The sequence below is a fragment of the Leguminivora glycinivorella genome, chromosome Z (genome assembly GCF_023078275.1).
Source record: "Leguminivora glycinivorella isolate SPB_JAAS2020 chromosome Z, LegGlyc_1.1, whole genome shotgun sequence".
In the NCBI taxonomy this organism is placed as follows: domain Eukaryota; kingdom Metazoa; phylum Arthropoda; class Insecta; order Lepidoptera; family Tortricidae; genus Leguminivora; species Leguminivora glycinivorella.
This window is the reverse complement of record NC_062998.1, coordinates 22,614,746-22,640,728: the sequence shown is the minus strand read 5'-3', so window position 1 is coordinate 22,640,728 and position 25,983 is coordinate 22,614,746. Positions and strand designations below refer to the sequence as shown.

General features: G+C 38.5%; 2 protein-coding genes across 3 annotated transcripts in view; one reads left to right on the top strand and one right to left on the bottom strand.

The window, feature by feature from the left end:
• Positions 1-5,002: 5,002 nt before the first annotated feature.
• The window catches only part of LOC125241668 (protein takeout-like), a 34,544-nt gene continuing 13,563 nt past the window's right edge, over positions 5,003-25,983 (bottom strand). The window contains exons 3-5 of the mRNA XM_048150246.1: positions 8,531-8,679; positions 6,512-6,645; positions 5,003-5,920 (exon numbers count right to left, since the gene is read on the bottom strand). Coding sequence (XP_048006203.1) covers positions 5,622-5,920; positions 6,512-6,645; positions 8,531-8,679 — 582 coding nt within the window. The 3' untranslated portion in view covers positions 5,003-5,621. The remainder of the gene's footprint in view (positions 5,921-6,511; positions 6,646-8,530; positions 8,680-25,983) is intronic.
• LOC125241666 (protein starmaker-like) lies at positions 22,223-25,558 on the top strand. 2 transcript variants are annotated; one of them, XM_048150243.1, is made up of 3 exons: positions 22,223-22,262; positions 22,345-24,320; positions 24,777-25,558. In XM_048150243.1, the coding sequence occupies exons 1-3, from the start codon at positions 22,257-22,259 to the stop codon at positions 25,207-25,209; spliced, it is 2,415 nt and encodes an 804-aa protein (XP_048006200.1). In that variant the 5' UTR covers positions 22,223-22,256; the 3' UTR covers positions 25,210-25,558. The 2 variants fall into 2 exon arrangements, with proteins under 2 accessions (XP_048006200.1, XP_048006199.1); XM_048150242.1 differs by having other exon boundaries at positions 22,345-25,558.

Here is a 25,983-nt window from a genome sequence, read left to right as displayed (position 1 = left end):
GAGATTGATTTCTTGAGTTACGTAGGCGCACCTAGTTTTGTGACGAATTAGGCTTATTAGGCATTAAGATTCGACCGGTCCTGACTACACCACACCGTCCCGTAATAGGAAAATCTGCACTAAACACGGTAATCATTCGTACCTACTACATGCCTACCTATATGTATCTACATGTGATTAATATTTACACTTTTTTATATTTCCTACATATCTCAGGTAAGTAAATGAATATTGATATATTTATGGTACAAACTTATGTAATGGTTAACAATCTAAGTTTGTCTAATTGTTATGAAAAGATGAATAAGGGCCACTTGCACCACCCCGCTTAACTCAAGGTTAGTGGGCTGTCAACTGTCAAATTCCATATTATATGAAGTGGTGAGTTAACCTCGGGTAAAAAAGTGTGACCCCCCCCCCCCCCCCTCCTCTCTAACGTTTGAACCATATGTTTAAAAAATATGAAAAAAATCACAAAAGTAGAACTTTATAAAGAGTTTCTAGGAAAATTATTTTGATTTTGATAGGTTGAACAGTTTTTGAAAAAAAAAATACGGGAAACTAGGGACCCTACTCTGAGCGTGGCCCGACACGGTCTTGACCGGTTTTTTTAGGTGGAGATAGTTGAAAGCATAGAGAGTGACATAGGCTACTTTTTATCTCTTTCTAACTCTCAACTTCCCTATACAAACTTCCACTCCCCATTTAATGGAGGGGTGGAAGTTTGTACATGCAGCAATTTTCGCTAGCGGGCAAAAGCTATCATAAATGGAAAAGTTTGTTGTCTAATTTTGCACGTTAAACAAAATAAACAATGAGAAAATGGATCAGCATTCTGTCAATAACGATATTTGGATTCAACAAACAAAAAATATGTATTTTAAGAATAGCCAACCATCATCTTAATTTCTACCAACGTTGTAATTATGTACAAGTAAATAAGAATACGCTAAGAAAATGTAATTAGTCTTTAATAATGTGTTCTTTGGCGACATCTACCAACTCCCCGCCGAGATGCCTAATTAAGTAACCTTCTACATCGGGTATCATTAATATGAAAAGTGAACGTTTTTATGCAGCAGGTTCATAAGAAGGCTAAAAGATGGCGCTTAAAACAGTCAAATTCTTCGGTGCTATATGATATTGCAGAAATTACATGAAAGTGGGTTACCTAAAAGGAAAACATAAATGTGTCGCTTAACTTCAAACTCAGGTAAATCCATTCTTCTTTAAGGTCCGTAATATATGTACAAAAATATATTCATATCTGATAGATAATCAACCTTATAGAAGAATGGATTTACCGGAGTTAGAAATTAAGCGACACAAATATTAATTTCCTTACAACGATAGATATATAGATAGAATACTCTTTATTGGCACATACAATACACCTCAGCAAAAGATACAGAAAAGACAGTGGAGACAAAACAAATCATTATAAATAGAGGCAGACAACAGGCGGTCTTATCGCTTAAAGAGCTATCTCTATCAGACAACCTTTATTCAACGATCAAACTTTATTTTTCTTTTTTCCCGACCTAGTTAGATTTATATATTCCAATGAGCGTCAAAATGAATAATAAATGAAAACGAAATAATAACATAAAAGATAAAATTCTAAAACGTTTTAAGTACTTTGACTGGTATTTACTGTATGAATGGCGTGCTGATACGACGGGTCTCGTCTCGAGTCGGATCTCTTGAAATCATGTTTCATTATTATAGGTACGACCTTTTTATTATGATGATGCCAGTATGTGGAACTGGTCCTAAATATAATTTTTGTCAAAAAGGTCTACTTACTAAGTACGCAAAACCTAGGAAGAATGTGTGGCCTGTTTACAGTGTGACATGAAGCCTCATTTTTTTGGAGATGTTCTGTAGGCTATTTCACCACAAAGAAATTGACACCTGACAATTCTGTGCCTATTTCTGGTTTGATAAGTAACTTGGTTGCTCAGCGTCAATATTTCCTGGTTGAACGGGCAATGGACGGCGAAGTGTCACTGTCGGGCGACCATTGTCACTTGGCTAACTTGGCTTCGTGCGAAGTGCATGGAGGGGGTAAGCAAAGCGATCGATCGCAGTGCTTGCGGTGGTCAAAATCGACACTGATTGTGGTTTGTCATCTCAGAGATCGGATTTTTGTGCGTCATCTCATACTAAAGGTCATTAAAATGACGTAAGTCACTATACCTTGTACTTTTGGCACTTGAAAAAAGTGTAAACAAACCTGAGCTGTCAAATTTGAGGGTTGTTTATTAGGTAACGTTTGGTTCCTGATATTTTTTCTCTATTTAAAAATAATTGAACTCACTACTATTTTCTATTTCATTCCACTAATATGTAATTTCGTTTAATTTGACGAAACGTATACACCTTCACGAATACAAACATATCGTCATTACATTTAATGAATATTATTATTTTCTTCAGGGAATCATCAACCAAAAAGTACCTAATATTGCAGAGGTTTAAAACTCATGGTTGCATTTTAATCTGGGTGTAACTCCGGTTTCACATTATCCGATCCGATATCGGATGTCGGAAGGATTTCGATGGAAAAATCCAAGATGGCGCCTGTAATGTATGGGATATCGGTCCTACATCCGATATCGGATCGGATAATGTGAAAACGCACTAACTCTACTAAAATATAAAGGTGGCTTACGCGATTTTTAATTTTATCTGTCTGACATTTGCCATTGCTTGTTATCAATCATCATCATCATCATCTGTTCCGAGTTCGATATTTGTGTTGATGATTGTTATATTTATGTTTTTTAGGGTTCCGTACCAAAAAGGTACAAAAGGAACTCTTATGGCGACGCTCTGTCCGTCTGTATGTCTGTCACATTTCTAAGTATCTTGAGAACTACTTACGCTATCGATTTGAAATTTGGAACAGTTATGAACATTTTAAACCTCTACAAGCTGAAACTATTAATTATATTAATTATAGAAAATGGCCAAAATGGAAGGGGAGCAAACTGTAAATGTCAAGTTACTAGGTCAAGTGGGGTATCGTTAGAAAGAGCTCAAATTGTACATATCAAAACTATTTTTTATAATTTTATTGTAGTGGAAAATAAAAAGAATTATGAAGGAAAATGTTAAAAAATAAAATACCATTCCCCCTTTTCTCCCGAATTTTACCAACGAATAATTATGACTTACGAAATATTGGTTTTAAGCTAAATTTTACAGGAAAAGGTTTCTGGCCTTAAAAGGTTCACTATCCCTTGATCTGTCAAATTTGACGGCTCCGGTTTGTTTACACTTTTTTCAAGTGCCAAAAGTACAAGGTATAAGAATGTCGCAAATCCTTCCGATCTCTGGCTCATCTATCAAAACTCATAAAATATAATACAATGTACAGTGTAATGTTTGATATGGGGCACCAATGTTGTTTCGTTGTTAATTGTAAAAATAATGGCATAAATAGTCGTTGCACGTTCTATGCGATTCTTAGAGCACAATGAAAATTGGATCAAAGAACTAAATGGATAGCTACCGTGAAAAGAAAACGTGAGTGACATGTCAAAACAAAACATTATAATAAATTATATTTAAGCTTTGTTTACCTAATATTGTTCAATACGCTGTTAGTATTTTTTCCTACCGTAAAAGATTATGCTTAGCCTGGGAATAGGCCCATGTCGGATATTTCTGCGGCCGCGGATATGACTAGGTACTTACGTTTAGATTTGTTTTACATGGCATTAACGGGACGGATGTTTAGCGAATACCATATCACTAGCTCGTAGAACTTCTACCATACTCCTATGTTCTTCAAGATTCCTTATATGCCCTGCCAGCACCAATTTATTGCCTCTTTCTGTGGTTTGGGGTTGAAGTTTATACCGTGAGTAATGCTTTGGAAACTGATTTTTATTATTATATCCATGTCTTTATAATCTATCTACCTAAATTACACTTGAAATAGTAGCTCTTGTTATTCGATTTATTTAAAATTAACGAAAAATCGTTAAAATATATGTTTGGTAATTTTTTGACATTTTCCACTTCAAGTTCACGTGGTAGTGGGCGTAATTGTCGTGCACGTAGCCAATAGGCTATTGTTCGTGGTAAAACAGCTGGTAGCTTCGCACATAACTATGCTGCGGCAGAAGCTCTCGATTGCCAAAAAAAAGTTACTAGGTAGTTTTATGGGAAGTATTTTTTGAAAATTGGCATGAATGTACTCGGATATTGACTAAACTTAAGTCAAAATACGCTGAGAAGGATATCAATATTAATTAAATAAAAAATAGATCAAACTATGTAAATTTTAAAAATATCGATTTACGATTCTCGAATAAGAAATTTTAGGTTTTTCTTTTCGAATAAGCCGCACATATCTGTATTAGGTACTTATGATAGTTAAGTAGTTAGTTCTTTTAGTTAGTTAGTTCTATAGAGACTTTAGAACAGAAAGCTACTTAGCTTTTTTACATATACGCCATAAAATATTACATTAAATAATCTACCGACATCGACACAACAACGGATTTTTAATGTCCTGTGGTAGAACGAGTAAACAATTTTTTGGATGAAATAAAAACTTCCGTAAACACTACTAACTAAGGTTATTTATGAGATACTAACATCATTTTTCATTGAGATTTAAAAATTAATACTTTATTATTTTAGTAATTAGTGGTATCAGTCTAGATCTAGATCAATTATTTCTATCATTTAATAAACGTCTACTAATCTTCATATTTGGAAATCATTAAACTTATGTACTTACCTAGTATTTAGTAGGTAGGTAGGTACTTATCTACGGACACAGATTTTCTTTGGTAATAATAATAATACTTAGGAGCATGAGTGAAGCAGTGCAGCATCTGTTTTTCACATAATATACATATACCTACTGCGATGTAAAACATCATAAGGTAAACTTATTATACACAAAAAGGAATTGATGAAAAGGGTAGAGTACCTACATTCAACTTTATTTTCGGAACTACCATAATGAAGAATGATTTCCAGTTCTGAGAAAAAAACTGCATTTATTTCACTAAAAATATTTTGACATCAATTTATGAATTACCTAATTATAAATAAGTTCCTTAAACTGCTTAAAGAATAATACAATAACAATAGAATCTTATTTGCTTCTACCAATATTCTGTATTCAATTATACTACAAACCACCAAAAAACTAACTCAATAAATAGGTAAGTTTAGGTTTAGGTTCACGCGTCGAATTATGATACCCATGACAGTTCATCCAAATCAACTTTAACAAAATAATTCAAGAAGTATTACTCGTATGCTTTTACCTCATATAATATCACTAAAATGTCACGTTGCTAACAGTTTAATTTTGCCAGCTGCTTCATGTAAAAAAAAAACTACAGGGACATTTTTAAACGCGTGAAGTATAAGTAAACTGTGCAAAGTAATGTATTCTATAGTACCTGTCTTCGACTATGTAGATCGAGACACATAAAAACGTAACCTAACAAATTTTATATTAAACTAACTTTTTATTTGATTCCTTCTATACTATTAATTAAGTAAGTAAATACGTTAAATATAGTTAAAGATCACATCTTTCATAAGCAACTAATTAGCTAAAGCCCTAGGTTAGAGCGTGGTCCCCGTCGCTATGGGAAGAGTTCCTTGTAGGTGAATTTGGAAGTGATCTTGTTGGCCATCTCTGTGAAGAGGTCCGCGAGAGAGCGCTCGAGCACGGGGCGGATCTCCTCTAGGAAGAGCTGCGAGTTGTCGTTGATGACGCGGTTGGTGGCGGGCCCGAGCACGGGGTCGCCGTCGAACAGGTTCGTGAGGTAGATGGAGGACTCGCCGACGCGCAGCTTCACCTTGAACGGGTCGAACTTGAGGTACTCGTCGGCGCCGCGCGTCTCCTTGTGCCCGCGCATCGTCACGTTGCACGCGTAGTCTTCTGCAAGGAAACAGGAAAAACAACTATTTAACCGTACTTATACCGGTATGTAACCTTACTGAACAATGGTTATGATTTGATAACTGTGTCCAACTTCGTCTGTTTATATTGTATTTGTCTGATATCAAATTTGCAGTTGTTATCGTATCGTAAGTATCAATAAGTCACATCAAAAGGCAGAAAGTTGCGAAAGTCGCCGGTATCAATTCATTTTTTTCTTTTTTCGAGATTTTCTCTTTGCCTCCATAACAAAATTCAGTCGGAGCTACATTACATAGGTATTCACCTCTCAAGAGGAAAAAGTGAAGTAAGCCAAGATCTAGATTATAGTGTCGATATATATATTAATATATCTATTCCTTGAAAATGAAGCTGCAATTGGTGTCCCGGCGTAAAGTAAGCTATTTAAGCTATTTAACAAAGCTTAAGGGCTCAGCCACGACATCGGTCTAAGCGCGACAGCGGTGAGCGGCGGCCATACATTGGAGCGAGACACAGCGATGGGACTTTTCATTCGCACGTATGGCTGCCGCTCACCGCTGCCGCGCTTAGACCAATGTCGTGGCTGGGCCGTAAAAATAGTGAACTTACTGAATGTGCCCGTGATATTACCGCGGCCCTGCAGCCGCAGCAGCAGCACCTGGATGTCCATCTTGTACTTGCCGTGGAAGTCCAGCCGCGGCAGCAGCAGCTTGAAATCGAACCGGTTCTTGTTCAAATCAGACCTGGAAAGCCACAGACAATACATATCGCTTGAAACAATAATGAATGAAAGAAAATGGCTACCGCTCGTGGTTTAATATTGGAATTTTTCGCTTGCTCAGGTATGAATATTGGCAAGTGCGGTTATAACAACTTTGTCTCCTTATAAAACAAATAACTAACGACCGTGTCCGGATGAAAGTCGACAACTGACGGAAGGTGTATTATTAAAAAATACTTACTAATATTATAAATGGGAAAGCGTGTGTGTCTGTTTGTTTGTCCGTCTTTCACGGTTTCACGGCAAAACGGAGCGACGTGACGAATTGACGTGATTTTTTTAAGTGGAGATAGTTGAAGGAATGGAGAGTGACATAGGCTACTTTTTGTCTCTTTCTAACCCCCCACTTCCCTAAAATGGGGGGTGGACGTTTGTATGGAGAGTTCCGCAATTATCGAATTTAACGTGAGCGAAGCCGCGAGCAAAAGCTAGTATAACATATAATAAGACAAACGTTAACATCCTCTCAATAAACTATTTTTAGGAATTTACTGTATACTGCTCGTAAGTAGGTATTTTTCCTGCAGCCTGACTTTCTTCTTATTATATTCTTCATCATCAGATTTTGACCGACCAAATCTGTCAATAACACATTTATGGATTAGATTTAATTTGATATTATTGTACAGTTAGTATTTTCCTCGTGCCGGTGTAGTGCAAACAACAACGTTGCCCCATTGTAAAATAAATAACAAATTTCAAAGGGAAAAAATGCGGCGCTATTTTAAAAGTATGACTTGCAGTGCAATATATTTGATGATTTTTTTAGTGCATAATGCGGGACGAGGTTCACTGGCTACGCTGGCTAGGTTGCCTGCTGGCGCACCCGGGCCGGAGGTCAGCGGCAGGCAAACTTTAAACCAAACCTTGACCTATAGATAATGTAGATACTGTGACTATACCATATACTCATACCTACATACATTTATATATGTATCCGTAAAAAGTACAAAATGTTTTTTTGTACAACGCATACTAATAGCAAGAATAGGCCTAGTTGTTAGAATACAAATCAGTGAGTATGATGAATTTAATTCGTAATCACCTATTTTAGTCGCGTATCTTATGGGCTATTTATTGCACTACCTACCTGTTTATATGGAATTACGACCTCCTGGCCTTGTCGGTATTACTTCCTACAAAGCAGAAAACCCCATGATTAAATTCTGGTACCACCATCACGGATATTTCTTCATGAGTATAAATAGTATATAATACGTAGGCATCAATGGGGATAAATGCAGCATAGTTTTTACAACAAAAAAAACCTTCTTAAAATGAAAAGGTAGAAGTTTGTATGGAAAAATTGGAACATCAATAACGCCTGATCCGATTTCAATCTACTTACGTTTTTATCTTTGATGTGGTTGGAAACGATACAAAACTTGGAAACTTAAACAAATATTAACCTCCGAGTTGCGTCCCCACCCCAACCCTAACAAATATCTTTGCGCCAAAAACGTAGGTGGTTCTATCTTACAAGGAAAGGTACCTTACTGTCCCCCTCCGATTTGTTTGATTTTTATATATGTTATAGAGTAGTTAAAAATAACGGATACGTATTTATTTATAACGGCCCAAACTCATCCTGTTGGGAGAAATTGTCCTTAAAAGTCCCGAAATTCCCTGAAGAAATTAAAAAGTTTTCTCACTTTTCGGGATTTTGAAGGACAATTTCTCCCAACAGGATGAGTTCGGGCCGCTGTAAAAAATACGTGTCTGTTATTTTTGACTACTCTAGAGGTATAACATAACAATCAAATCGGAGCGGGACAGTAGGGTACCTTTCCTTGTTAGGAACACAGGGATAAAAAATTAAAAGTATAAAGTGTTAATTGAGTACTGACTTAAGTGTCTGTATGATGAAGTTGCTGGGCCCCTGCACCTTGACGTCGTTGACGACGGCGGTGAGCTTGGCGCCCTGTGGGCCGCGCGCCAGCGCGATCTGGCCCAGGCTCAGCGGCTCGATGCCCGGCACGTCCAGCTCGGGAATGCCCTGCACAACACCCACTACTTTATATTCAAACTGATATTTATACTGCTACATGAAACGATTATAGTTTTGGTATACCTAAATAAATGTTTTGAAACTGATATCATTTAGACCTATGAGTCAAAAGCTTGGACAAAGGGTGGAGCGAATTTAAAAATTTTGGAAATATGCAATTGAATACCACTCAAAGAATGCCTAATATCATGTAAATTCCGAGAAATATATAAACAAAAATCTAACTATATAGTTTTGGCCCTCTACTATTGATTTACTTAATAAATTTTTTTTTTTTGTAAAATATCATTTTTTAATTTTACATATTTATTTTTACATTTATATATTAAACACCACCTTTGGTATCGGAAATGATTTTAATTTCAGATTTTGTTACTTTTAATTTTTTTTTCTGAGACCTAAATTTACTGTAAACTTGGAATTTTCCAAACAATCCTATTTATATATAACTAGTGCTTAAAAAATATTCTAAGCATGTGACAGAAAAGCTATTAATCGAAATAATTAAACTCATAGCACATTGAACAACATAACTGTCCAACCAAAATTTTTGGTTAATATCGCTTCAAAGTATGCTTAAATTGCCCAATTAACGCCTAATGTCACTTTTGGTCATCATGTAAAAATAGGAAAAATCAAGAGAAATGCAAAAACCCAAAGCATTTTATTCATATCTAAAAATGTCCTTTCATATAAATAGCAACCCAAAAAACATACTATAAGGTCAGGTGGGGTAAGGGAAACATACTTCATTTTTTATATTTTACATCGAGCTCTAATCACTTTATTTAATGTCGTATATTCATCTTGACCGACACAAAGTATGCTTCTTTAAGTCTGCTTTCTAGGGCGAAATTAATTTTTAAACTAGCTTTATTGCATGTAGCTGGAAATTTATAAAATGTTTAGGCTGGTCCTGCCGTTTCCCTTTCCCGAGTTTTGGGGTAAGGGAAACACTTCGCTAAAATCTTAAAGTATTGCTGCTAGTGTGGATTATACCGGCAATGTAAAGTAAAAAAAACATCACCAATCAAATGGAGACTTTGGTTCTTTGACATATAGTTTAAAATAGAAGATATTTACATAAATTGAAATTCGGGGTAAGTGGAACATATGGGCTTGAGACAGGGGTGGTTAACTAAAAATTATAATTGTTTTTGAAGATTTTTTTACAAGTTTTTTTCGAAAATTCAAATTTCAGTATTGCAAATTAAAAAACGACTATTAATTATTAGTAATTATTCGTATTTAAAATACTGAAGCTTGGATCAATACAAAATTTCTGTACTTATAGAATATGTGTCTCTGAAAATGTTCATGACCCCTGAAATCGGGAAAAGGAAACATATGTTCCACTTACCCCGGCTATGGTAGTTCCCGTTACCCCGGTATGTCATTTGTAGGTTGTGTTATGAATCACGTTGAATTTTCATATTTACAGCATAGTTTTCTCAAATTCAAATACCAGACATGAACATTAAACATATAAAGGAATATTTACAGATATCAAAAGTCTTCGGACATGACTTTTTGCTACCCAAATCACTACACAAATAATACTCGTCCAACTCGTGGTCTTGTAGCACGACAACTGATTTTTTGTTTTTGTCAAGGACGCACACTCCTTAGAGCTAGCGCTATTTTTGTTTTTGTTTCGGAACTAAATCCTAGGTAGTACCTTACCGACCACCAAATGACCCAGCTACAGTCTATGAATTCAGAGTTACCGATCAGTGTTTCCCTTCCCCCATAGTCCCCCTTACCCCACCTGACCTTACTTGTTACTTCGTTTATCGTATTTCGCATGATAAAGTGATTATTGAGTTAAAAATGAAATATTGAAGTAAGTATCATTATTTTTATTTTTTAATAAGTTGAAACATTATTATGGTTAAATTCACTTAATAACAGGTTTTTTTTAATATCATAAATTAATAATAAGGGGTAATAATCGCCCCCGAGTAATGCGTTTTGTGAACCAGGCATTCGCGGGGACGGACATCAGGCCCCGCGACTATTTGGCCAATGTCACAGAGCGCATCGACATCCTGAAGCAGAAAGTCTATGCATGGGCAAGCCGTATTCGCCGCTACAGAAAGCGTGTGGACCGATTCCAGCAGAATCGTCTTTTTCAAAGCGACCAAAGGAAAGTATACCGAAGGTGGGAGGAAACTGACCCTCATGTGTCTGACGTGCGCCTGCCGGATGCTACTGCCATGTCTGATTTCTGACGTAGCATCTGGTCGGTGCCCGTCGAACACACGGAGAGTGAGTGGATGACCGTTGTCGAACGCGAGTGCGAGAACATCGAACCTATGGGGGCTATCACCATCAGCCCCTACGACGTAAGTTGTGCTACCCGTACAGCCCAGAACTGGAAAAGTCCTGGACCGGACGGATTGCACAACTTCTGGCTAAAATGGTTTCGATGCTCGCACTCGCGTTTGGCAACGCAATTTCAACAAGCCCTCGATCTTGGTTCTCTCCCACCTTCCCTAACAACTGGTGTTACTTTCCTGCTCTATAAGTCCGGTAGTACCACGGAAGCAAAAAAACTACAGACCCATTACGTGCTTGCCTACACTTTACAAGCTCCTTACATCCATTTTGAGAGCAAAAATTAACGCGCATATTGTCGCTAACAACATTCTGGCTCCCGCTCAAAATGGATGTAGGGTTGGGTCCCGTGGTACTAAAGAGCTCCTCCTCATAGACATGACCATCTGCCAACAAGTTCGGCGGAACAGGGGAGCCATCTCGGCCGCTTGGATTGACTATAAGAAGGCCTATGATTCGGTGCCTCATTCATGGCTGAGAAGGGTATTGGAGCTATATAAACTTGATGCAGCTTTAATATCCTTCCTGGCTGCATGTATGAGGCAGTGGACCACAGTCCTTCGTCAACCAGGAGGCAGGGATGACCGTTGCCCGCAGGACTTCATAAGGATTGAGCGAGGAATATTCCAGGGTGACAGTTTGAGTCCATTATGGTTCTGCCTAGCTCTGAATCCCCTCAGCACGCTGCTGAAGGATTCTGGGCTAGGTTGCCGGCTTCGGAGAGAGGGTGAAGTCATCTCTCACCTTCTGTACATGGACGATCACAAACTATTTGCACCGAACACCCAAGACCTGATGGTGCTATTGAAAACCACAGAAGTTTTCAGTACCGCCATCAGAATGGAGTTTGGTGTCGATAAGTGTGCGGTCATGCATGTACAGCGGGGGGAGGTTGTAAATTCAGAAAATTTACAACTTTCTGAGACGATGTCGTTCAGATCTATCTCTGAATCAGAAACCTATAAGTACCTTGGTATGTCACAGTCGTTGGGTATTGAGGATGTTGGCATTAGACGGTCGGTGAAGGAGCGCTTTTTCAGTCGGCCCACAAAAGTCCTTAACAGTCTTTTGTCAGGAGGCAACAAAGTGCGCGCCTTTAACGCCTGGGTAATGTCTCTACTCACATACTCCTTTGGCATACTACAGTGGACCCAGACTGAGCTGGACGCCCTGGATCGGAGGGTCCGCTCACTGCTTACCACACACCGTATGTTACACCCGCGCTCGTCTGTTATGAGATTGTACATCCCACGGAAGTGCGGAGGTCGAGGCTTCCTAAACGCCAAAGATCTCCACAACCGTGAGGTGTACAATCTCAGGAATTACTTCCTTAACAACGATTGCGGGATGCATCGTGATGTGGTGGCAGTGGACGGAAACCTCACGCCGCTCTCCTTGGCGAAACAGAACTGGCGCAAACCTGTGGTACTAAGTACTGCGGACCGCAAGGCGGTATGGGAGAGCAAGCAGCTACACGGGCGGTTCTACAAGGCCCTCACGGGACCCGATGTAGATCTGCTCGCATCGGTGAACTGGTTACGATTCGGGGACCTCTTCGGAGAAACCGAGGGTTTTGCCTGTGCAATTGCGGACGAAGTTATGATGACGAACAACTACCGGAAATATATCCTGAAGGACGGTACGGTCGACATTTGTCGGGCATGCCGCCGTCCCGGAGAGTCACTCAGGCATATCATTTCCGGTTGTTCTCATCTTGCTAACGGCGAGTACTTGCACAGACATAATCTCGTAGCCAGGATTATTCCCCAGCAACTTGCTCTTCAATACGGCCTTGTGGACCGCGAAGTACCGTACTACAAGTACTTGCCTGCGCCAGTTCTCGAAAATGGTCGTGCCACGCTCTATTGGGATCGCCACGATCTATTATCACTGACAGGACTATTGTAGCCAATAAGTCTGACATTGTGATAATAGATCGACTGCAACGCCGGGCAGTGCTCGTTGACATCACCATCCCCCATGATGAGAATCTCGTGAAAGCCGAGAAGGACAAGTCCAGTAAGTACCTAGACTTGGCTAACGAGATAACCGCCATGTGGGATGTTGAATCAACGATCGTTGTTCCGATAGTCGTTTCAGCGAACGGTCTCATAGCGAAGAGTCTCGACCAACATCTTAAGAGACTCTCGCTAGGTGGCTGGATCAAGGGCCAGAGATGCAGAAGGCGGTGATCTTGGACACAGCGCGGATAGTCCGACGGTTCCTCTCTCTGCAGCCCTAACCACCGGCAGCTTGGGCGGCACCCTAAGTTAGGTTTTTTATAATGTGTTTATATAAGTATTTTGTATTGTTTTGTATGTGGTTTTGTATTTTACTTTTATAATCATATTATAAAACCTAGCCTAAGAATTAAAATGAATAAAGAAGAAAAATAATAATTGATATCAGAAATAATTAATCATTAATTTATTTGTTAATTTTACATTTTTTTTGTTTTTATATATACGGCTGGTAGAGGGCTAAAAGTAGCACCTAATTTTTAATTTGATACCGGAAATATAATCTATAATTTTTTCCACAACTTTCGATACCTATTCCGTTATGAATTTCGAATTTGTAATTTTCTCCATACAAGCACGCTCCACCCTAGGCCCGACATGGAACTGTTAAAGGATTATGTAGGTTATCGGGAAACGTCACTTCTTTTAAATATCTCTCAGAGAAGAAATGTACTGTCTTAACAGTGAGTACAAAAAGTTAAACCATTTAGATGTCTTGAAAACGTTAAAATGACCTAAAATGCATAATATTTAGTTAAATTCATATATTATTTTATTAGTAAACCTAGGTACTTACTATGTACCTACCTACTACTATTAAATAAGTTCAAAAATAATGAGTCCCCGAGCCCTGATCTTACATTACGGCGCTTAACCAAAAAGTGATAGGTATATCTGTTAAATAGATACCTATAAAATAAGCAAACAATACATAACAAGATAGGATAAATTGTCTGTAATACCTATCCCAAATCCTTCTACTAGTAATCGAGGATGACAGATACTGGTACCTTACCTATACCTAGACGCATACTCTTTGGCAATGTAATTTAGAACTGAATCCAGTTCTCTGCCACTTTGAGGGATGTAGACGTGTGCGCCGCGTCGGCGCGCCGCCGCCGCCGGCGATTTTGGCCACGCCGCCGCCGCCGATTATTAATCGGCGTAAAATCGGCGTGACCTTGGTGGTTAATAAACTGCTCAAACTTAGTATTTGATTCTATTTTTGGACTTTTTATGCTTTTATTTGTTGCAATTTCCAATATATATATACTTAACTTTTATTAAAATATTATTAGGTTGGCACAAAAGTAATGAGACACTTGGTTTTGCGTTTTATATTTTTTTATTATTATTACAATACAAAAATCTTAGTCGATGATGTAATAACCATTAGCATCTATGACTTCTTGCCAACGATCCGGCAAAGTTTGGATGCCTTTCGCCCAGAACTCTGATGGCTGTGCCTCGAAAAAGTTGTTCAACTCCACCTGTACATCATGGAAATCATTGAATTGTTTACCCCGCAAATGTCGTTTCAGGGCTCTAAACAAATGAAAGTCTGATGGTGCGAGGTCTGGAGAATAATGGGTGGGGTATCGTCTCCCAGCCCAAGTTCTGCAGCTGTTGGCGAACGGTAGATGCGACATGAGGTCGAGCGTTATCATGTAGTAAAATTACAGTGGCTCGTCTTCGTCGTTTTTTCTTGATAGCAGAAGGTGAGCTGTGTTGAATATTTGTTAGCGTTTACAGTTTCATTGTGTAATAGTTCATGAAACAGCATGCCTTGCGAGTCCCAGAAACAACAAAGCAAAACTTTTAAGCGGTTCTTTTGACTCAGCTTCGGTTGTGTTGGTGGCGTTTCTTCTCGAGGCAGCCAAAAAGCACGACGTGTATCGTTCTCATAATAAATCCATGATTCATCTCCCGTAACCAGTCAAAAACTCTTTACGTCGGGGTCGCAGCAAAAGTGATTGACAGATGGCGACACGGACTGCATGACTGGCGTCGGTAAGGATGTGCGGTACCCATCGAGCCAAAACTTTTCGATACCCAAGCTCATGCAGATGGTATTCCACAGCGTGGTGACTGCAGTAAAGTGCTTCCGCTAATTCACGAGTAGTAGCATCAGGATTCGACTGTAGTTCGCGGCGTAAATCGTCATCATTGAATGCAGGTGGTCGCCCTGAGCGTGACTGACTTTCAAGGCTCCTGTCTCCTGATTTAAAACGGTCAAACCATCTGGACACCGTGGCATGGCTTGTACTTCCAGCGCCCAATGCAGTGTTGATATTGTCAGCCGCAGCCCGCGCACTGTGGCCTAACAAGTACTCGTATAAGTAAAGTGTTCGAACTTGTCGCTCGTCCATTTTATTTCAATCTAACTAAACCAATCACGAGGGCGGCTTTATATACCCTCACATTAGAAGTACCTAGAATGTTCTACAACATACTGGAATATTATCGAAAACAATTAACCTAAGAAAGGAAACGTATAGAGTTTTGTAGAGTGTGTCATTACTTTTGTGCCAACCCAATATATATTCAGCACTAAGAAAGATTAGGAACCATAATGTGAAGTTATAATGGCATGCGAAAACCGGATATGCGGGGATATCTGTGGTAGTGACAACGTTAATTTAGCATACGACTTGACACAATGGTTTTCAGCGTCTACGAGAAAACCACACGTGGAGAGCCAAGAACTTTCCCTGTTGTATCTTCTGTTATCGTTTCATCTGGATGACTACCATATTGTAATCCATTCAAGGTTGCATGGCTCCTTGAAATATTGTCCGTTCTAAAATGCCCACGTGCCCACCGCGTCGGGAAATTGCTTATAGGTGCTGTGTAAGATTGAAATAAGACTGTAAATCGGCAGATTGAAATAGGAAGCGATTGTTTTTTGCGTCTTACTCTTATAAGATCCTAATTTTGTTCTGCAGGAAATGAAGCTTTTCATTCCATTCTCTGTGGTTTCAAGTGCCAAACTTCATTTTGATCGTATCGTGTTTTAAGTGGCCTAATAATGTATCCCACTGCTGAGAAAACGCCTCCTCTTCTTTCCCCCACTCATCACGGTTTGATGCCTGCTCCCGCCAGTCATTATAAAATGCGTCCAGGTCGTCCTGTAGGCCTAGCACATGATGGCCGCGAGAGTATGTCGCCGCGAGATAGATCACTCGTCTTCTTCTAACTGTATTAATGCCATAAGGACGGGTAGTCTATCTCGCGGCGACATATTCTCGAGGCAATCATGTGCTAGCCATGCTGGTATCTCTTTTTTTCATCTGCCTCTGCCCCGGCTAAGCTGCGGTAACCATTCAGTTGCTAATTTGGCCCACCAATCCAGGTGCATTCGGCAAACATGTCCTGCACGTATCGTATAGCACATGGAAAATTATTCAGTGATCCAAGAAGAAAAAAGCTGCGTCCAACTCAAATTGCCGAGAGCTATATGCCGGATGTTCGTTTCCAGCATAGTTCAGCATGTAAAGCTCTTTTTTCCTCGACAGTGATAACGATGGAATTCTTGTAATTGTGCTGAAGTTGTATGCTTCTGAGAGGTCATCAATATCGAAGACCTCTTTTTTAGCGTAGACCCAACGTCATAATAAAAAATGGGCTTTGGCTTTGATATACGTAGCTCCAGCCTACGATCGCGATTGGCACAAAGTTCTTGTTTCGAAGCTTCCATCAGGTCCATCAAAAGAGGTTATTCGAATGATTCAGCAGCTTTCTCGCAAATAGAAGCATAAAGGTTGAAATTAAATGTTCGGTTCAGAGTTCAGACTACATTCATGCTGGATTACTGGTAGCCCTTAGGGTTATAATATATAATAATATCGTTCAGTATCTTCTTACAGCGCTAATGGAAAACTTAATTGAGGGACCCAATTTACAAGTTTCCCATTATCATTACTAAGCTCATCATAATGAAAGAGTTGCTTGTAGATTCATGAACATTTAAAGAAGGAATCCTTAAATGCAAGCCAACATTGATTAAAAAGGTTTTGTGCCAGCAAAGGATAATTATTAGCGTATACGAAAAGTATCGAAAGTATTTTTTCCTATTCCGTGTTCATTTCCATGTATTTAACTCATAGTTTATATAAAAGTATACGCAGTACACATGTATTGATCAATATTTCAAGAATAATAACAAATAAATGATTTTTATATAAGAAACATAAAATCACGGTCACGCCGATTTCACGCCGAAAATACGCCGCCGCCGCCGATTTTTTGGCAAACGCCGCTGCCGATCGTTTTATAATCGGCGCACACGTCTAGAGGGATGTAAGATGTACACAAGGTATGTCATTCATTATATCTACTGAATAAATACTTGGGACGGAACAAACGATTTGATAAGTAAGTACCTTCTTATAAAGAAAATTACTTTCCAATCATAGTCAAAACAGTGGTTCATAGGCAAACACTATTCTAAATTAAAATTAAAAAAAAAAACCCCACAAGTGACCATGGCTAAGAACACTCCTGACTAATACAGCTTTCAAACAAAAATAAAATTAAATCAAAATCGGTTCATCAGTTCGGGAGCTATGTTGCCACAGGTAGATACACACACAGACAGACAGACAGATACGTCAAACTTATACGTCGTTTTTGCGTAGGGGGTTAAAAACGGTAATGTAATTACAGGTGCGACAAAAAGTTAGGTACGTACCTAATTATTTCTATTACATTCGGTAACTTTTCAAGATTTGATAGACACTCTATAAACTACTTATAGGAAAAGGACCTACTACCTCAGGAAAATGAAAATTGTACGTAATATCTTTATTTTATTTTTATATTCCATTTACCTATAGTAATTTTAACTCATCACATATTTGCAGATTCCATTTACATTGACATATTAACTTATTGCAAAACGCTCTTGACAATGACACACTTTCCAAAGTGCTGTTGAAGCAAATACATATCTTCATACCTACTTACCTCTTTTATTAGTTGCATTGCAAGTGCTAGTATTGTACTATCTACGTATCACGAAGGTTAGGACAACATAACATTGTATTACAATGTGCCTCTCTATGGTATCATAGTGCTATGTCCAGTTTAGACCCATAGATCTTTCTGGAATCCCATGTCAAGTCCAATTCCCTTCTAATAATAAATTTACGAAAATCCATAATGAAATCGCAGTAATGCAACAGGTATTGGAAACCATCTGCACAATGTTGCACATAGGCAAGGAGGATTACCCATAGTGAAAAGTAGTAAAGGATACATTAAAGTGGCAGCCCACGGATCAATGAATTGTGATCGTATTTTTTTTTAATCTAGACTTGAATAGTACATTACATCAGAGGCCGGGAAAATGAGGCTTTCCGGCCAAGTGGGTATATACGGCCGAGCGAGCGTGCGAGCGAGGCCGGATAGGGATACGAGGCCGGGAATCCGTTTTCACGCCGAGGCATGTATAGTGCTTTTCTCAAACATACAATGAAATAAAAAAAAATGCTCTAAAGGACAGTATTTTATAAAAAAAAGTTACTTTGCAGGCCTAGGCCTAAAAAATAATATGAAATCCCTTTACAGTCCTCTCGAGTTGTTGCGCCCAAAAAGCGAAACTTCCCAGCCCATTTTAAGGAACGTAAAGACAATATTTCATTGCATGTTTGAGAAAAAGTGATTTTCTCTGATAACCATGCTACTTAGGAAAAGTTAAATGTTTCTGTCACATTAACCAGCCAGTAGATATACATACAAGTATTAAGGCAATTCAATGCATGGATTGTACCGACCTCTTTATATGTAACTATAGCTTTTGCCCGCGGCTTTGCTCGCGTTACAAAGAGACAAAAAGTAGCCTATGTCACTCTCCATCCCTTCAACTTCTCCATATTTAAAAAATCACGGCAATTCGTCGTTCCGTTTTGCCGTGAAGGACGGACAAACAAACAGACACACACACTTTCCCATTTATAATATTAGTATGGATTATCTATGGGCAGTGCGCCAGCTTAATATAGGAATTGTACCCGGCATTTTGTGTAGGTATATTGTAGGTACTAGCAACCTCCATTGCGCCAATTTTGAGAACATCTGCGCCTCAACATCGGCTTACCGCAGCTTTCATGAAATGTATACCTACATATTATTCGTGGGGCTGCTGGAATGGGCATCAAAGGTGTTAACTAAGACAAAGGATAACCTACAATTGTTAGGCGAGTAGTGCAAGCTACACTGTAAAATATATCTACAATTGTACATACAAATTATTTAGCCTCTATGTTACTTAAACGCAAAGGATCACCGGTGTTGTAAAGGATGTGTTACCTAATAGGAAAATGAATGCTATTTAGCCTTCCTTGCAATGAACACCTTTATGTTTGCGGTGAGATTGAACGAAGGTAGATACTAATGTTTTTAATATGGATAATCGTACGTGGTTTGTATACTTATTAATCTTGGTAATATAATTTGAATATCTATTATTCAATAACCAATGGGTAGACATATATTAAGTAAATAGATAGATTGTTTTACCTACCGTTTTCCTACGAATGACAGCTTCAACGAGAATTGAATATCAGGAACATAATAATTACTGCAAGAATAATCTAAATAGGTGATATAACTTAGATTATTTATACCACTAGTGCCTATCGCTACTAATGAATATAATAATGCTTAAACACTATATGCAGTTATAGTAATATTATGATGACTGTAACTAATATGAGTACGTATTTAAGTATCTGTTGACTAGGAAACTACATAGGTATTTACGTTTTAAATACCTATACTTACCAAGGATGATAGGATTGACAATCTTCATAATGAAAATCGTAATTCAGTGTTTTAGCGTCACCTTATTAAATACTAAAACATACACTGATGATGCCTTCAAATCTACGAAATGTGTATTGATGTGATATGAAAAAAAAGAAACATGTAATTTGTTCTTTAAAAGAAATGCAAAAATACTTGGGAAAAATTGGGATTTTTGCCACTTCCAGGCTGCGAAACAGCGCCATCTAGTTTTATCTCTAAAAGGCCCATACATTTTTGTATGGGCTTTGTCAATCCCGGTGTATATCGTCCTTGCCTTTAAAGTACTAACTGTCAGTCCTAATAAATGTGAGGCTGTCTTAAAAAGATACAAATAATTTGAAATAAGCTATTTACTTATTTTGATGAAGCATTAAGCGAGCATACGTAATGGACTAAGCGGCCCAGAGCTGCTAGAATTTCAGGATGAAACTTAGTGATAATGTAGAGTTCGTATCGACCTTTAATGTCTGCATACTCGTATTAATTACCTAATTCGAACGAACAATACGAACTCTACATTGTCCCAAAGTTTCATCCTTGAGAAAATGAGGAAGGTCTGGTGGCTCTGGGCTCTTAGTCCATAACACAAATGTGGTAAATAGTTGATCGTAAAATTTTGAATTATATGCAACACCTTTTGCCATCGTCAAATGTTTACTCCCATAGACTTTTATTTTTATACTACGTCGGTGGCAAACAACCATACGGTCCGCCTGATGGAAAGCGGTCATCGTAACCTATGGACGCCTGCAACTCAAGGAGTATCACATGGGCGTTGCCGACCCGCCGAATGGCATTTCTGCGACGTGAAACGAAAACGAAACCGTAAGTAGCGAAAGGTAGTCTGGCTCTGTCGTGTCTATACGCAAGAGCGATAGAGATAGATATCTACGAGCGTTTCGTAAGCGTTTGTGCCATTCGGCTATGCACCCGTAGGCCTACCACATGATTGCCGCGACGCGAGAGTATGTCGCCGCGAGATATGCTACTCGTTCTTATGTCAAGAAGACGTGTGATCCATGTCGCGGTGACATACTATGTGCTAGGCCTACTGACGTAGGGCAGAAGACCGCCAGGCTGACTTCAGCAGTCCCACTTGGGACTGAGCAGGTCACATCAGGATAGGTGGGCTAATAGAGCCACCAAGTGAATGCCGACTGCCAAGCGGGGACGTGACAGGCCTAGGCGAAGATGTTGGGACGACTATGCCTAGGCCTAGTAGGCCTTTGCCCAGCAGTGGGCACTGTAACTAATTAAACAAAAAAGCCACTAAAAGATATTTTTTTGATTGTGGTACCTATATCCCTTCCATTCAAGACAACTCAAGCAAAACGAATATTTAAGTACTTACTGCTTTGTTTTCTACACTATCTATTACTTTATATTTTTTAAATGTAAGTAGCTTATTGTATGTCGTAAATGTAGCTTTACTTATCTAGATATAATATGCCAATGGTAGAAAGAGTGTATTCATAAGTTTACATTTTTTTATATATTATGGTCATCACATTGGGTTAGTTATTTTGTATCATTTGTTTCCTCTTTGTTTCGTTCTAATATCCAAGGACTGATTAGGTATGTTTTAGAATTTTTTTAAAATATATATAAATATTGGGGACACCTTACACAGATCAACTTAGCCCCAAACTAAGCAAAGCTTGTACTATGGGTGCTAAGCGACGATATACAGTACTTAAATAGATAAATAAGTACATACTTATATACATAGAAAACATCCATGACTCAGGAACTATCTGTGCTCATCACACAAATAAATGCCCTTACCGAGATTCGAGCCTAGGACCGCGGCTTAGCAGGCAATTTGTTTGTTATTCAATGAAAATTTCGAACTTGATTTTAGAACAAGTATACAACACTTTTTAAGCGGGAGGGTAAGGTTGTTAGAATTTTGAAATAAGAAATAACGTTTTACAATTACAAAGCTTATCACAAGACCAAAAAAATAACACCTGATCTGCAAACAAACTACTTAAATAAGACATTTGTCGCAAGCCAGCGTATGCTCAAATGATTCATCTATATTATAGGGTCTAATGAAATTAATAATGAGTATAATGACGTTACAAATTCGTAAACGTATTGATTAAAGGAAACACGTGTGAATTGCATCAGGCAATTGAGAGACAGAACAAAGCTGTCGGAGCGCAGACGCCGCGCGCCGCACCTGGCGCGCTGGCTTATCTCAGCTGGAACAAAGGGTCTACGTGCCAAACCATCGTTTGTTTCTTAACCTCACCAAATAATCGCTTCATGCGTATGACAAAAACTCTTCTATCAAACCACAACAATGTATAAAAGTGCTTGTTGTTGTATCCGAGTGAGTATTTGTTCAAAATGTCGCGGCTTCAAGCAATCATACTGATAGCCTACGGCTGCCTGATGCTGGTAAGTGCTTCGTTTCCATTGGATTAAGTATATATAAGGACGCAATGTTTAGTAATAACCGCAACATCTTCATATTTTGCAGTGTAGCTATAGCGAGAACCGCAGCTGCAAGCAACAAGGGCCTTCTCTCAAAACACTCTTACGCCTATGGGCAATACGAAATCAATTGAAGAATTCATCTCAACAGCAAAGGCCAAGTGCAATTGTTCCATATCCCTATTGTAAGACATCTGACAATATTGAATCAAAAAAATCAACTTCAGGGTCTGGTGTAGAGTACAGAATTAAACTGCCTCTATACAATGGCAAGCCCGTTAAAACTAATATATACGTTGACCTACCACCTTCCATGTATCCTTCACCTAAAAAAGATTCAACAGAATCAGATAGCTGTGGTGAAGAAAAAGAAAAGCCAGAATATAAAAACGGTGCCGATGAAACTAAACCTTCCAAAGACAAGCCATCAAAGGATATGAATAACAAAAAGGAAGAAGACGGTGAAGATAAAGACCAATCTAGTGAACAATCTTGTACTGACAAAAAACCAGAAGAGTCAAATAAACCAAGTAACAAAAAAGATGAGTCGAAAGAAGAGAAGGACAACTATGATGAAAAATGTGATACCGATGACAAAATATCTGAAGGCACTACTAAGCCTGATGGTAAAAAAGATGAACCAAAGTCAACAAAGACCAGCGATAAATCAAAACCTACCGTAGGTAAAACAGCGGATGGCACCAAAGATGAAAAAAAAGGTGAAACAGGTGATAAACCGTCCACCGGAAAAAAACCGGAAGACTCAACTAATAAAGATGAACCAAAGACCAGCGATGAATCTAAACCTGTCGCAAGTGAAACATCAAAGGATACAAAGGATGGCGCCAAAGATGAAAAAAAAGATAAAACCGATGATAAACCTTCCACCGGAAAAAAACCGAAAGATTCAACTAATAAAGATGAACCAAAGACCGGCGATGAATCTAAACCTGTCGCAGGTGAAACATCAAAGGATAAAAAGGATGGCGACAAAGATGAAAAAAAAGATGAAACAGATGATAAACCTTCCACCGGAAAAAAACCGAAAGACTCAATTAATAAAGATGAACCAAAGACCGGCGATGAATCTAAACCTGTCGCAGGTGAAACGTCAAAGGATACAAAGGATGGCGCCAAAGATGAAAAAAAAGATGAAACAGGTGATAAACCTTCCGCCGAAAAAAAACCTGAAGACTCAACTAATAAAGATGAACCAAAGACCGGCGATGAATCTAAACCTGTCGCAGATGAAACATCAAAGGATACAAAGAATGGCGCTAAAGATGAAAAAAAGAATGAAAAAAAAGATGAAACAAGTGATAAACCTTCCACCGGAGAAAAACCTGAAGACTCAACTAATAAAGATAAACCAAAGACCGGCGATGAATCTAAACCTGTCGCAGATAAAACATCAAAAGATACAAAGAATGGCGCCAAAGATGAAAAAAAGGATGAAAAAAAAGATGAAACAAGTGATAAACCTTCCACGGGAGATAAACCTGAAGACTCAACTAATAAAGATGAACCAAAGACCGGCGATGAATCTAAACCTGTCGCAGATGAAACATCAAAAGATACAAAGGATGGCGCCAAAGATGAAAAAAAAGATAAAACAGGCGATAAACCTTCCACCGGAAAAAAACCTGAAGACTCAACTAATAAAGATGGACCAAAGACCGGCGATGAATCTAAACCTGTCGCAGATGAAACGTCAAAGGATACAAAGAATGGTGCTAAAGATGAAAAAAAGGATGGAAAAAAAGATGAAACAAGTGATAAACCTTCCACCGGAGAAAAACCTGAAGACTCAACTAATAAAGATAAACCAAAGACCGGCGATGAATCTAAACCTGTCGCAGATAAAACATCAAAAGATACAAAGAATGGCGCCAAAGATGAAAAAAAGGATGAAAAAAAAGATGAAACAAGTGATAAACCTTCCACCGGAGAAAAACCTGAAGACTCAACTAATAAAGATGAACCAAAGACCGGCGATGAATCTAAACCTGTCGCAGATGAAACATCAAAAGATACAAAGGATGGCGCCAAAGATGAAAAGAAAGATAAAACAGGCGATAAACCTTCCACCGGAAAAAAACCTGAAGACTCAACTAATAAAGATGGACCAAAGACCGGCGATGAATCTAAACCTGTCGCAGATGAAACGTCAAAGGATACAAAGAATGGTGCTAAAGATGAAAAAAAGGATGGAAAAAAAGATGAAAAAAGTGATAAACCTTCCACCGGAAAAAAACCTGAAGACTCAACTAATAAAGACGGACCAAAGACCGGCGATGAATCTAAACCTGTCGCAGATGAAACGTCAAAGGATACAAAGAATGGTGCTAAAGATGAAAAAAAGGATGGAAAAAAAGATGAAACAAGTGATAAACCTTCCACCGGAAAAAAACCTGAAGACTCAACTAATAAAGATGAACCAAAGACCGGCGATGAATCTAAACCTGTCGCAGATGAAACATCAAAAGATACAAAGAATGGCGCCAAAGATGAAAAAAAGGATGAAAAAAAAGATGAAACAAGTGATAAAACTTCCACCGGAGAAAAACCTGAAGACTCAACTAATAAAGATGAACCAAAGACCGGCGATGAATCTAAACCTGTCGCGGGTGGAACATCAAAGGATACAAAGGATGGCGCCAAAGATGAAAAAAAAGATGAAACAGGTGATAAACCTTCCACCGGAAAAAAACCGGAAGACTCAACTAATAAAGACAAACCAAAGACCGGCGATGAATCTAAACCTGTCGCAGGTGAAACATCAAAGGATACAAAGGATGGCGCCAAAGATGAAAAAAAAGATGAAACAGGTGATAAACCAGGCAAAAAACCGGAAGGATCTCTAGATAACAAAGAACAGCCTAAAGACAATAAACCCACTGATTTGGCTTAAACCCCCTGTGAACGACACTTCAAAGGCTGCAGGTAGCACAGCCGACGACAAATCGTAACATACCGACAGTACAAATAAAGACATGCAGATATAAAGAACATGGGACGCTAAAATAGAACCTCCCATTCAGAATAATGACGCTGCAATCCGCAGCGCGGGTTTCCCCTGGGGACCGGACATCTAACATATCACGTAGACCTCATGTTCCTTTCTAGATTTATAATTATTTACAAACAGTGAACGATTTATGGATAAGTCAACATTTTTTAGCCTTATTAATTATATTATACATAGTGTATCAAAAATAGATTACAGTCTGATAATAAAATTGTATATAAATCATAATCCGTTTCTATAGTTTTATTTTTAGTTGTAAGATATACAATTATACATACATCAATTTATTTTGCTATTTTCCCGTTTTATTAGGAGCCCTTCGAGTATTACGTACGTAAGCAGATTTATTTTTACAGACATTTATTTAACCCCCCCCCATTGCCCTTTTCAGCTCAGGTAAGCAAAGCTCTGACCCCATCCCCCGTCCCCATGCTTGCAGGTAGGTTGCCATTTGTCATCAAAAATAAGCAAAGCAAAGACCCTCCCGAATACTCTTGTGCTTACGCTATAGTAATACGTGAACGGCCCCTTATAGTACCTACGAGTATATATATATATATATATATATATTTATATATATATATAGTTTATAGTTAGATTGTCTGTCTGTCTGTCTGTGTGTGTCTGTTTGTGGCATCGTAGCTCCTGAACGGATGA